Source organism: Teleopsis dalmanni, chromosome 2 (assembly GCF_002237135.1).
Source record: "Teleopsis dalmanni isolate 2A chromosome 2, ASM223713v2, whole genome shotgun sequence".
Taxonomy (NCBI): Eukaryota; Metazoa; Arthropoda; class Insecta; order Diptera; family Diopsidae; genus Teleopsis; species Teleopsis dalmanni.
Genome location: NC_051847.1, coordinates 230,660,446 through 230,673,948, shown reverse-complemented (window position 1 = coordinate 230,673,948; position 13,503 = coordinate 230,660,446). Strand labels below are relative to the sequence as shown.

The window sequence follows — 13,503 nt, the reverse complement described above, 5'->3', positions numbered from 1 at the left end:
GTGCATGCATAAGAACTGACCTACGACCAGGAAATCGTAAAAAGCAGTTAATGAACAAAGTATAAAACTTACGACAGATTTTTTTGATACAAATTATTAATCAAATTTTAGGAATATAACGTATGCTATTAGACTTCTGCTCTTTATGGACTTAAAAAAATATTGTACAGAAAATAAAAATCAAATCCATACATAACTACTTGCCTTTTGACCAGAAGAAGTAACGTCTGCACGCAACAACGTTATAACTAACTTTTTTGCTATCGTGGATAAATGTTGAGCTCGAGTAGCAGGCGCAACTGTGATAACTCACACATGTCAATAAACATTTAATATGATAATACTCAAAAAGTAAATTTAAATCGATCACACGTTGGACTACAGGTAAGGAACTAATTTTACATATATCTGCTCCCATTATCCAGATCATTTAAATCTTATGTCATGCAAAATACAGCGCAGACATGAGCTAAACAAGCCTAGTATGTGTACTACTTAAGCAACACATTCACCAGTTAAATAGAAGTAGAAGGCTGGCAGATATATTCACGATATATCCCTGTTATCGCAGCATTGTGATAATTTTGAAGTGATGTTGCATATAAAAGTAATCAACAATAAAGAATACGGCTGCAATACGAATATGATTCCGAAAAAGGGTTTATATGTGCTAAGCAGAAAACAGCAGAAGTTGTAATTATTTAGAAAATATGTCTAAACTATTTACAGATTCGGAGACAATAATTTTAATGTCATGCGTTAGTATCTACTCTTGAAGTATATACTATTTGTTTTTGTTTTTCAGGACTATCGTAATAACTGAATTAATAATTAATAAAAGGAACTAAATATGTTCTCAAATAGATTTATATTATGATATGTTATGTAAGATATTTGTTAAGTATTATAATACAAAAAAACATTCGTCTATTTTATTATACTAGTATGAAACATCTACAAAATTCATAAATAACTTTTTTGTATTAAAATTTAACGAATTATAATGTTTCAATAGAATTGACAACAAGCTGTACCCTGAGATCAGATACTTCGACAAAACCCCATAGTGCAGTTTCCAAATGCAAGCTAATGTTTGTAACTAATGCGCTCTGAATGATTCATTTTGAAATTGGCAAATCTCATTAATAAAAGTAAGAAACGAAACCTAAATACCGGAAATGCTTCTGAAAGAACGATTAACAAACAAATCAGCGATAATAGCAATAGTAAATTAATCTAAATAAAACAAACGCGAAACTGATTAAAGTTTCAATCACGAAACACAAAAACTGAACTGATTAGGAAACTAAGAACGTGTAAATTTGTTTTTCTTTCATTTATAACAAAAATAAGCGAAAGTACATAAAATACACATGAAAGTCATCTCCTATGGAAACCAACTTCCTGGATAAGTACATTGACACCTTTTCTGGGCAATCTTAGATACTTTATTTGGTTAGTGACAAATTCAAAAGATACAATACACAACTGCTACTCTATTTTGTTGCAATTTGAGAAAAATTCACTAAAAATAATAATCCTCTTTTCAAGGTTAACTCACTTGTATTGACAGATATTTCTGCTAGTGGACGGTGTATGCGAGAAGATGCGAGACTATAAGTATCTTTGAATCAATTTTTTAACATTGGAAAGCTGTTGGGATGTGTGTTTCTGTGGTGCTTCATGTGAATTGAAATTTTTGAAATTCAGTTATCGAACCGTAAAATAATAACAACAACAATAACAATGGCAATGACTTGTCACTTCATTATGGCTTGGTTATCTCTTCGCATGTTTTGGTCTTTGGTTGTTGCTGTTTTTTGACCAAATTGAAATGTCATGTTGCAATTTAAAATTGTTAAGCTCCGCAACTTGTAATCATAAGTTATTAAAAATTAAATAAAAGCTTAAAACTGAAAGTGATTTGAAATCCATCGACAAACGACTAAAAACTTGGAAATGTTGACGTTGGTGTTGGTTTTGTGACTAATGGTAAGGGAGTTGCTTGCTAATTTGGCAATTAACTGTCTCAAAGTCTTCATAACAAATTAGGCAATCCGACAATGCATTTTTAATTAAGTTTGAGAAATTGTTTATTAAATTGTAAATTTCACTCGACGAAGTTCAAAAGAGCAAATTAGTTTAAAACGATTTCAAGTCATGAGAAACGAAATTAGTACGAAATGAAAAAACCAATAGTTGCATCAATGGATCCATTAACAACGCATCCATAAGTGTTTTAAATAGTGTGACAATAAACACATAATGGATAGCACAAAGCAATTCACTTTTTAAGTCAGCTGATGAGAAAAATTTGTTATTCATTATATTTTGGTAATAAGATTAAAGTGAAGAAATCGAAATTAAAAACTATTTCATACAGTTTTTGTTATAAATTTAACAAATAATAGCTATTATGTAATAAATAATTTTGATTCTGTTTCATAACAGAAACTGTTGAATTGTTAAATACGAACTTGAGCGAGATTCTGAGCATTTACGGAAGTAGGAAGGTACATAATTCCGTTAAGATTTAAGCTCCAAAGTTATGGAAAAATTATCTAAGCGAATTTTTGAGATTCAAACACCATGAAGTAATGCTTGAAATAATTTAAGTTTCTTATTTCTGTACAAACACATATAATTTGTTATGCCAATTTTTAGAATGTTAATGTAATTAATTTATGGATCATAACATAGCTTGTAGCTTCCATACAAGAAGAGTAGATTATTCCTCATACCGAAATTGTCATAGCGTTTTTTAAATATATATAACAGCATTATGTTATCCCTAAGCGAAAAGTTACTACCAATTCAATTTAATTCTATTCAAGAGGAGAACTCCTCTTATGCTGTTATTATATATTTTAAAGAACGAAGTTTAAGTATTCTTTATCTTTATGGCAGACACAAAATGAAAGTTTGCTAACACTTACATATTATTAAAAAATAAAACTCATCCTATAACTGTTATCATTCGCATTTTAAAATAATATTCCAAAAATAATTAAATTTGCTTTATATTATATTCATAAAAAATAAATATTATCATGTGCCTTTTATTTTTTCACGCAGCAATAACTCTTACACTCTGCTTTTTATTTTAAAACGCACAAATAACTGTTATTTTTGCTTTAAAAAATATAAAAATTAAGAATAACTCTTATTTTCGAAAACAAAATATAACTCTGCTCAAAAAGTATTCGTTGTTTGTTAACTACTCCTTAAGTAATAGACCTTTTTCAAAATTTTTTTTTGTTATGTTGGTACACCCTTTCTTGACATATGGTACAGATTTGAGCGCCATCTGTCAATTAGTTTGTTTACAGCAGCTGTTAATGTGAGACTACCTCAAGTGCATTTAGCGATCTTTACTATGGAAAATTCTTGTTGTACGCGATTTTTTGACCAAACACGGCACCACTGTCTTCGTTCAGGCACCATATTCGCCAGATCTGGATCCGTGCGACTTTTTCCTGTTCCCGAAACTCAAATTGCCCCTTCGTGATAAGCGTTTTGAGTCGATTGAATCGGTAAAAGAGAATTCGCTAAAGGAACTAAAAGTCATATCTTCACGGGCCTACAAAAAATGTATGGAAGATTGGGTTAAGCGTTGGCATATGTGTATCGCTTCAGAAGGAGCATATTTTGAAGGAGATAAAATAAATTTGAATAAAATTTAAATTTGTGTGTTTTATTTACAAAATCTGAGTACTTTTTGAGCAGAAGATAGAAACAAAATAAATATGTTAATACTTCAAGAAACATGATGGTACATATAGGTATAGATATTATCATTTTAATAAATATATATATATATTAATATATTTCAAGAGAAAACTACATAATTTTTCACTACTATTTAACTGAAGTAAATAAATGTAAGTTGCTATTTCACTTAAACTGCACCCTAAAATGTGAGCATATGTGTATTTACATATATGAGAGCAGTAAAAACATGTATATATAAATATATATTATTACAAAAACCCGAAATGAATTTTAAAACAACTAACTTTCTCCTAGGCTATTTTCAGTCAAATGGACTTAGTCTCATGTGATTGATTATCATTTCAAATATTAATAAACTATAATAAGTCAATAAATTATTTTAAAAAACTGCATCAACAAAAAAATTGTATTCTTTTGAAAAAATTCAGCCTTTATATTTTTATTAAAATTAAAATCAAATATAAGATGTAATGTATTTATACATTTTCTAAAAAAAATTCCTTTGAATTCTAGTACATTTCCATTCATAGTTACTTAGTTTGCCACTGCAGTTTATCGAATCCTTTCAAAGGACATTTTTACTGGAGTCGCAACATTGATAAATAACTTATTCACTATTTTTACATTAAACTGAAGCGAAACAAATTGAAAGTTAAAGAAATGACTAAGTCGCTCAATTTCAGAAAACCAGTATAAATATATTCACATCGAAGACAAATCTCCAAGATCTCAACAGAAATGTTCGATAAACTTTACTCCAAGAGGTATTTTCAGAAAAATAGTGGCCCAAACATATTCCTTATAGTTTGAACAGGTGTTTTATTGTCATTTAACAGATAAAAAGCGTATTAGATGTGTATTTTTAGTATTAAAATTTTCATTTTAATTTTTTTCAATTTCCTTAAACACTGCAGGCCTAGTTTTGCGAAGTAACATACGGACAAACATATATTGATAGATACATTAATCCTGTCATGTACATCAAGAATACTTGTATACAGAAATTATATGGTGTTTAACATCTCCTTTATAATGTTGCAAATATTTTGATAAACTTGACACACTCTTTATTCCTTTGACACAAAAGTTTTAAAGAAATAAAACTATGATGATATCCTTTCTTCAATATTATTAAAGATTGACAACACAATATCTCATATTAAATAGAAAAATATAAGAAAATAATTGTAAGTCGCATTCTACTTTAAAATTAGTTTTTCACTATTTTATTTAAACTGATATCCAGTTTCAATATATATACCTAAATATGACAATGAAATTTTGAAGGGTACCCAAAGTTTGGTTCCTTGATTGCACTGGTAAATCAGTATATACATTTCAGATTCTCTTTAATTTACAAATAATTGCCATTTTTTTTATCCATATTCGTCGCATGCCACCTCATTATATTGGACTATAGCCATGCTATGTGATAAAATATCCAAAAATGACTTCCCTAAAAACCTATCGCTTCTGATGCCCAAAGCTGAGAAAAATCGTTGTTGTTTTTTTTTGTGTAAGTTTCAACAACTTCTATACTAATTATTGAAAGCAGAGCGCTGCTTTTCTGAGTGGATTGCTTGTAAAATATAGACAAGTACCCAAATGTTGCACATGAGTGACAACTGACATCTGTTATTAGGTAGCTACATCTCTCTAGATCTAGATCTCTTAAGATAATTGGGCCTTCTAACACTACATGTTTCTTCTTTAGAGATATTAATAGAAGTAGTTTGAAAAATTATAGCCTCATTCGATACTTGAAAATAATGATTTATACCTGTGATCAGGGAGGACCCCTGCATTCTATTTTCGATAGACATGAACACATGAAATATCGCAAGCTACTCAAAAGGTCGTTCTTCTTCATTCAAGAAGTTACACACACAATTTAAAACTTTTTTGCATTTAAAAAGATACATTACCTTTGAAAATGTATAAAAATATTCCAACTGAAGTGAATGTAATCCGTAAATCCAATCTATAAGCTAAAAGCTAAAATCAAGGGTCCGAAAGGATAATTCAATGCAATTATAAAGTTTATTAATTTTTTTTTAATTATTTCTTAGTAACTTCTTAATTAAAGAAAATTCATAATTGGTAATTTTTAAGTATTTTTAATAGTTTTTTCATGTGATTTTTAGTTAGTCACTTAAATTTTGTTTTTGTTGTTATGCGAAAAATTATGATTCACTTTAATGTTTCTAAAAATTTACTTCGTGGCTTGTTTTTGATATTTTGTCTTGAATAAATTTACAATATTTTCAGTGTCTTTTTCGTATCGATTTACACTTTAGAAAGTGGGTTAATTTACAACTTTGTATTGTTGTTGTTTTTTTTTTATTTTCTTATTTTATTTTTATCTTTAGAATTTAAAGAAATTAATTAATATACGTACTAAATATATAAAAAATATTTATATATTTCTTTAACTTATTTAATTTTTTTTTTTCAATAATTATTTATGTTTATCTTAAGCACAATCGCGGACTTAAATAAAAGAAGCTTTGATATAATTTCAAATGTATCAATTTAATCTAAAATAATTTTACCGCAATAATATATTTTTATTGCACAAACAATTTGATTCATATAAAAACAAATTCGTTAAGTAAAGTTCGATTATAACGGCACAATTCACTGATCTTTCACTAAAGTTTTCTTGTCAATCATTTGAATTTCAGACCGCAGCACCCCGATCACACACTTCGAATTCAACACTTCGCTTTAAACTAAAAATTGAAGCTGCTGCTGTTTGAATAGTTGCCTGCCGTTAAAGTTAATGCATCAACTGTGCTCTCACCTTATGCGGCACTCTTTGTTGAAAATGTGGCAGCATGGATAGAAACATGTTTTACTTAATGATCATTGAGCGACATGACAACAAAAATGAGATACAAAGCAATTTAAATACAGCATGAAAAATGAATTTGTTTGAAGTGAACGTGTATTTTGCCTTTTCTGTGCTTTAGCCCCGTCGGTTAATATATATCACATTGCATGGTGCTCTCTTTCAAATAGTAATTGTAAATGAAATAAAACTACTGAAGCTATTAACAAAATGTATTCGTCACTGTTCTCTTCTTTTGCTTTATTTACATCTTCATTTAACTTATGATTTTCGTTTGATAAATCTAAATTCACCACAGAATTAACCAGGCTCAACCAGATTTTTAGTCCAAACGAAAATTTTCAGATTAACAAAAGATATTTAGTTAACTATTTTGAAGAGTAACCTATAGCTTTGTAAATGAAACAATTACATATAACGTTACAATTATCATTATTTGTTAACATGATAACCCACGTTAGGGTGAAATCATTCCTTTATTAATATTTATAAATAAGCGTTCAAACCAAATATTTTGTTTCCATTGAGTTCTACTTCAACTAATATACGAGGAAAATTAAATAATACTATTAATTTAAGTTGATCGATTTATGGTGAAAAGAATCAGCTGTTATTTTTACCTAAGAAAAAAAAAATAATAAAAACTTACGCTTCGGTAATACAATATTCGTTAATTAGATAACATAATAATTGCTTGCATTTAAATTGATTCTCTTGATTCTTCTTCTTGAGTTAGTGCTATTACGCACTATTACTCTATAATGGCTGGGGGGCTTATCTCTACCCCACACTAGGCTTTAACTAGGCTAAGAAATCATATCATTTATTTGTCTTTTAGTTGATGACGGACCTTAAATCAGCATATCTTCCTGAGAGTCCAAAAATTGAAAATAATTAAAAAGTAAGCTAACAAAATATCAGTAAATAAATAGTTCAGATCAACAATATTACTACCAATTTGTAAAATAAATTTATATCAATACAAGATTGTATATAATACTTCTTTGTTTATATTTCACATTTACCAAACGTGTGATAGAAATTTTTGCAAATATAACTTTAAGTGTTTAACCTTATTAAGAGACAGCAAACAAAAATAACGTAAATCACTTTATTTTTGTTTTTAATTTGATTTTTATGTTATTCACTAGTATATTTTCATTACTTTTAAAATAAAAAATGAACTTTTTCTCTACATCTTTGTTTCAGTTTTAAATTTATTTAATAAAATGGGTTTATGATGAAAAACTATAAGCTGTCTTATGTAATATAATTGTATAATTATAACTGCTATATGTACTTTCGTTAAAAATTTATTTAGTTATCCTATATGTTTTGATTAGAGATTTTTTTACAGTAAAATATTTATTGCTTACATTAGCACTTAATTTAATTAAAACACTTTTAAGTGGTGTTCAGACCAACACATCTTTTTTGTTCAAACATAAACGACAAATGTGTTGTGTGTATACACTACGATAAATCAGAAATGAAAACGATGACATAGAAATCACTTTTCCTATATGTCAACAAGGTTTGTGTAATGATTATTATCATATTTGAAACAGTTTTGCTTCTATATAATGGTGTTCATACCACACGTTTCTTTTGTTCTAACAAGTGACTTGACTCTAGTTTCCGTCCAAAATTAAAATATGTGCATATTTATGCGTCGCGTCAGCCTCAACAGTACTTTATGTAAAATTACATCTCAATTTTTGAATTATTATGTCGAAAATATTTTAAAGTCGGTTTTGTTTTTTAGAAATATTCGGAATATTAGAAATTTTCTTGATGAAGGCAAGAACGGATTTGCCGAAATATATTAAAAATTAACGTTCGAAGTAAAAATTAATATTCTTAAAAAACATAACTGACTTTAAAACACCTTATGCTTTAAAAAATACGTTCGCTTGCACCATTTACATTCTTGCATGCATTTTCATTGGGGTATGCGACTGATTGATATACATCTATGAAAATGTCATAGGTTTGTAAAAAACAAAATTTAAAGGCTTTTTTAATTGAAATGCGAATAATGTTTTTGTGCTAAATTAATTCATATTAATACCGTAACAAATGTATTGTTTAACAGCAAAAGTTAAATTCACAAACATTTTGCCGCAAATCGCATAGTGTAAAATCATCAATAGGATATGTGACACTACCTTATAAAATAATTTTATAAATTTATTATGCTGGCAATACTAAATGTAAATGTCAACAGTGACGATAGAAAGATAAAAAAACTGTATGAGAACTGGCACAAGAATAAGCAAACAAAAACAATTATTTCTTAAGTTGATACCAATGACAGAATCCGTAAATAAACATGAAGAATTTCTTCCTGTTACGCGAAAGAAATGGATATGTAAAAAAAAAATTGCTAAAACCCACAAACATATTTTGGACAATAAATGTTTAGCGGAAGATTTTCAGAGTTTTAAAAACAAATTTATTGTGTAAATATCCACAATGTGGCATTGATAATTAAATGATCTAATTTATAATTTTTGCAGAAAATTAAACAAACAATGCAATGATATGAGTACTTGCGATTATTTTGCTCAAGCAATAAAGGTATTGGAACAAAGTCTAAGAGAAATTAATACAGAAGCACAAAACATAGAAAAAGTGATTTGTTTTGGGCTGGGTCCATTTACGCGTCATGTTCAAGCACTCCACCAACTTGTTTTCGTAATTTGTGTACAACGTCTATATAAAGTCAAAGAGTGTTTATACTTTGACCCAATCTTTAATGAAACAGAAAGAAAGATATTGCATGAATTAAATTGTTTCGTAATGTCTGAAAACTGTGAAGCTAAATATGAAGTAGAACAACCTACCCTATTTTATATGCCTCATTGTCCAGGCCCTCTAACCAATAACTTACTTTGGTGTAATTGGGAACCCAAGAAGCTTCAGAATGTTATTTTGATTAACAATAGTTTTGAGAGCATTACCAGCAATCAGCCTGAACGGATACTTCGAACCGATTTGAGTTACATCTTGGATATTCAACCATATGTAAAAGAGTTTATTATAGAAGATGATTATGAATTACAAAGCATTTTTAATGACTTGTCTGTACATGCATTTCCCAGGTTTAATCTCCCACCTCCTGATTCAGACTTCTGGCAGAAGAAAGACGCACCTGTTTACACTGATGATTCTATTTTGACTCTTAATTTTGCCACATTAAAATTATAATATAAACTAAATTCTGTACAAAATTTTTTACATTTTTGTATTTCTATAATGTTAGTCAACTTAAATATACGTTTAAAAATGCTCTTATACAGATCATTTTGGTTTTTAACTATGTTATATTTAAAAAACTAGAAACGAAATGTGTGTTTTATTCAACACAATTTATAAAACTAAATATTTGTAATAAAATATTAAAGATTTACTTTTAATTTTTCCATAATCAATTTAAAATAGGTATAATAATTTAATCTTAAATGTCAGTAATAACTTTATGAGCCGAAAATGGTTTCATAATTTTTTATTTAATTTTACGAAATGTGTGTTTTATTCAACACAATTTATAAAACTAAATATTTGTAATAAAATATTAAAGATTTACTTTTAATTTTTCCATAATCAATTTAAAATAGGTATAATAATTTAATCTTAAATGTCAGTAATAACTTTATGAGCCGAAAATGGTTTCATAATTTTTTATGTCATCCTCTAACTCACGCTCTTCATTGGTTTTGAGTTTCTTTTCAGGTGCATGAGGATCCTGCTTTTGTTTTCGTTTTTGACGTTTCCTTGCATTCTTTTTTAACTTATTAGAAGCACTTAATTTATTTGAATTGATGGCGTTTGGAGATTTTCTTTTATAGGAATGTCTTGTTGCCTCTTGAAGAGGTTTAAAATGAGTGTATACTTTTAAATTCTTTTTCTCCATAACTTTCTTTGGCAGTTTAGGCAAAAACATGCATGGTAATATTTTGGAATTCTCATGTACTTTGCCTATTAAATTTTGAGAAATAGGGAGCGATATAGGATCTACCATAAATCTGAAATTATGCGGAACAGGTTCAAACAAATCGTATATGTGTTTGTCTCCTATTTCAAGATCATTTGATAAAGATATTACTTCAAATGTTTCCTTTGTGTCCTTTTGTATGAGGCAATATTTGCCGAGCTCTAAATTTGCTATTTTTTTTAATAAAATATTTAAATCCGATAAGCGTTTCTCTATGCTTATGTTATAATCACTTTCTAATTGCTGTTCAATCTTCTGAAGGGTAAGACGCTCTTCTAGTTGTGGAAGAAAGTTTTCTGATGACAACCGGCTACAAATAGAGTGAGTTGAGCGTTTTAGCTCCTGCATAAAACGCAGTTTTATCCATTCTTTAATTAGTTCGTAAGAAGTCATAAGTTCACAGCCTATCAATGGTTTATGTTCTAGTTTTATTGAATGACCTCCAATGAACTCCGTGGCTTTCTCGTTAACCACACCTGCCATTTCAAATGTAGTGAATAACTTGATGTAGTCTTTTTCTTTTAAATGAAACTTAATTAAAGTGCTGTTTGAAGTATATTTTATCTGCCCTGTCTTATGTACACAGAAATATTTTTCCATATATTCATTAAAACCTCTTAATTGATATGGCTGCTCAGATTTTCCGGTATTTAAATATGTTGGACTGCATTTGTCTTGAAATACTGAACCAATTTCCATATTTTTAATTGGTAGCCATTGCTGGCAATTCCGCTTTATAAATGAATTATAGCCAATTTCTACAATTTCGTTATATGTATGCAATCCCAAGTGATGTGAAGGAAATGGTTCTTCAAAAAGAACAACTTTAAACTGACTATTAGTATAACTCTTAACATCAAAAATAACCTTATTTGGCAAATCAATATAGTCATCACTACTCATAAGCATTACCAAGGCATCGAAAGGAAGAAAGAACTTGTTATGATCCTTTTCGATGTGCAATTGTTGATATACATGCTTCTCAATTTCTTCGGGTAAAATTTTAGTTTTTTCATTTAAATTTTTGTGCCAATCTATCAGAAAATCCAACTTAGAATATATGTTGCGGAACATAGATTCTTTACCACTTGACCATAAGCGAATACAACCTTCTTGTTCAAGCATCGTGATTTGTTCTATTTGAACTTTAACGTAATCATTGATTTTAAATAAAAACTTGCGTGTATTATCTAACGCCAAGTTCTGTGGGTATTTTTGGCGAAATAGCTGAATTTTATGTTCATACCACTTTTTACATATTAGCACCAAATATTCCATTGGTTGGTATATATCTATATTGAATATAGTTGAATACTCTTTAATACACTTGTTGAAAATGATCTGTTCCTTTTTGATTATTGGTTGCAGCGCGAGGTATGTTTTATAGTCATCTTCCTCAATAGGTGTATTATCTTGTAAAGCTTTAGCTACTCTGTAACACAATGCATGTTTCGACCTGTCAAGAGTAGAACGCATACTGCACAATGTTGGAGCACGATCCAAGGCAGATTTGAAATAGCCTTTGGACGAATCACTCATATGTTTAACAATTATCCGTTGTGTCCTAGGGTCTACCATTTGATGATATCGAAACCCAATCATAACATCACCTGTTTTAACGACTTTCTTATTTAATTCGTTTACAATTAACACCATTGGATTACTGAAATCCTCTGTGTTCAAACGATAATGGTGACCATACTGCACTTTACTTAAAGGTGCTTCCATTTTTAACAGAAAACGACCGTATACTTAGTAATACCGGCAATATATTTCAATTGCAATTTTGTTGCCATTGCATATTTAGTGTTGCCACATTAATATGTTATATGTGTAGCAAATACATTACCAGCGCAACGCCATCTAGTGTGATGTGAAAACCAAAGTACAAATAGCAACTAACTAATGATCCAGCGTTCTGAGAAGACGCATATAGCGCGTGTTCTCAGAAGCAAGGGAAAAAAACATAATTACGTATAAGACAATAAATACTCGCATAATAATAAACATTTACAACATAAATTTATAGTGTTTGAATTGAAAATTAAGTGGTATAAGGTGTGTTCAAAAGAATACACTTATAAAAACAGATATAGTTATTATTAATTTAGGAGTGTTTTTTAAAAAAAAATGATTGCTCACTAGTTTATTACACGAGTTTATTACACTAGTTTATTATATAACTTATATTGTGTTGACACTTCACAATTAGCAATCTCAATTAGCGGTAATTACGTAATATTATTTAGATATGTGCACTTTTTAAACTCTTTTACCGTAACGTTCAGTAGATTTGTTTTGCCGAAAATAACTTGATCTTAGGTGCGTAGGTGTGCGCACAAAATTAGTGATGTCCTTAACTTTCACCTTAGCTTCTTCTTCAGGTAATACGATATTTGAAAAATGAAATCTTCACAATTGTTTTTCCTGACGGATATCGCAACCGTTCCAGGGACTATTAGTCTTCAGGAATAAACCGTCAAATTTTAAGCTATGCTATTAGCCTAACCAAACTGCTAATACATTTGAGATTTATTTTAACTCCCAAACGCAATTGCATTTCTACCTAACAAGAACGTCCTTATATCCTTCTCTCATTTGTTTCCAATTTCGGCTTAGATATATTTACTATCTAATTACTAAGTCTTTTGTATTATAGTGCCTGAATTGCCTCTAATAACTGGTATGGGGTTTTTCAGAATGTTTTTTTCAGAAATGGCTATACATTGTTTTAGTATTAAACAGTTTATTTCATATTTAACTGGTCAATCATATGCAAATTACAAAAAATTCGGGTTTGTGAATTTTATTGAATCCCAAAATGAATCATTAAACGTTTACCACAATTAATAGCTCTGTTCCACGAGCTACTCATAGTAAAACATGAGTAAAACAGAAGTGAAATTTACACAAAAATACTTGA

At 29.0% G+C, this 13,503-nt stretch overlaps 3 protein-coding genes across 4 annotated transcripts in view; 1 reads left to right on the top strand and 2 right to left on the bottom strand.

Annotated features, from left to right (window-relative positions):
* Positions 1 to 5,762, bottom strand: part of LOC119673878 — a gene marked incomplete at its 3' end in the record, with an annotated part of 58,110 nt that extends 52,348 nt beyond the window's left edge. Inside the window, 1 exon segment of one of the 2 annotated variants that reach the window (XM_038084976.1) lies at positions 5,658 to 5,762. 2 annotated transcript variants of the gene reach the window in all.
* A 3,048-nt stretch (positions 5,763 to 8,810) lies between these two features.
* On the top strand, positions 8,811 to 9,886 carry LOC119679701 (SRR1-like protein). Its single transcript, XM_038092194.1, has 2 exons — positions 8,811 to 9,045; positions 9,103 to 9,886. Exons 1-2 carry the CDS (start codon positions 8,837 to 8,839, stop codon positions 9,791 to 9,793), a joined length of 900 nt encoding a protein of 299 aa, XP_037948122.1. The 5' UTR covers positions 8,811 to 8,836; the 3' UTR covers positions 9,794 to 9,886.
* Positions 9,887 to 10,187: 301 nt separating this feature from the next.
* LOC119679700 (little elongation complex subunit 2) lies at positions 10,188 to 12,363 on the bottom strand. Its single transcript, XM_038092193.1, has one exon. It carries the CDS (start codon positions 12,306 to 12,308, stop codon positions 10,239 to 10,241), a length of 2,070 nt encoding a protein of 689 aa, XP_037948121.1. The 5' UTR covers positions 12,309 to 12,363; the 3' UTR covers positions 10,188 to 10,238.
* Between the last annotated feature and the right edge of the window lie 1,140 nt (positions 12,364 to 13,503).

What these genes read in the sequence shown, in the direction of transcription:
- LOC119679701 (XM_038092194.1), top strand. Translation starts at nt 8,837, where the DNA reads ATGAGAACTGGCACAAGAATAAGCAAACAAAAACAATTATTTCTTAAG. An exon ending in TTTAAAAACAAATTTATTGT is followed by an intron (nt 9,046 to 9,102) that starts GTAAATATCCAC and finishes TAATTTTTGCAG; the next exon opens with AAAATTAAACAAACAATGCA.
- LOC119679700 (XM_038092193.1), bottom strand. Translation starts at nt 12,308, where the DNA reads ATGGAAGCACCTTTAAGTAAAGTGCAGTATGGTCACCATTATCGTTTG.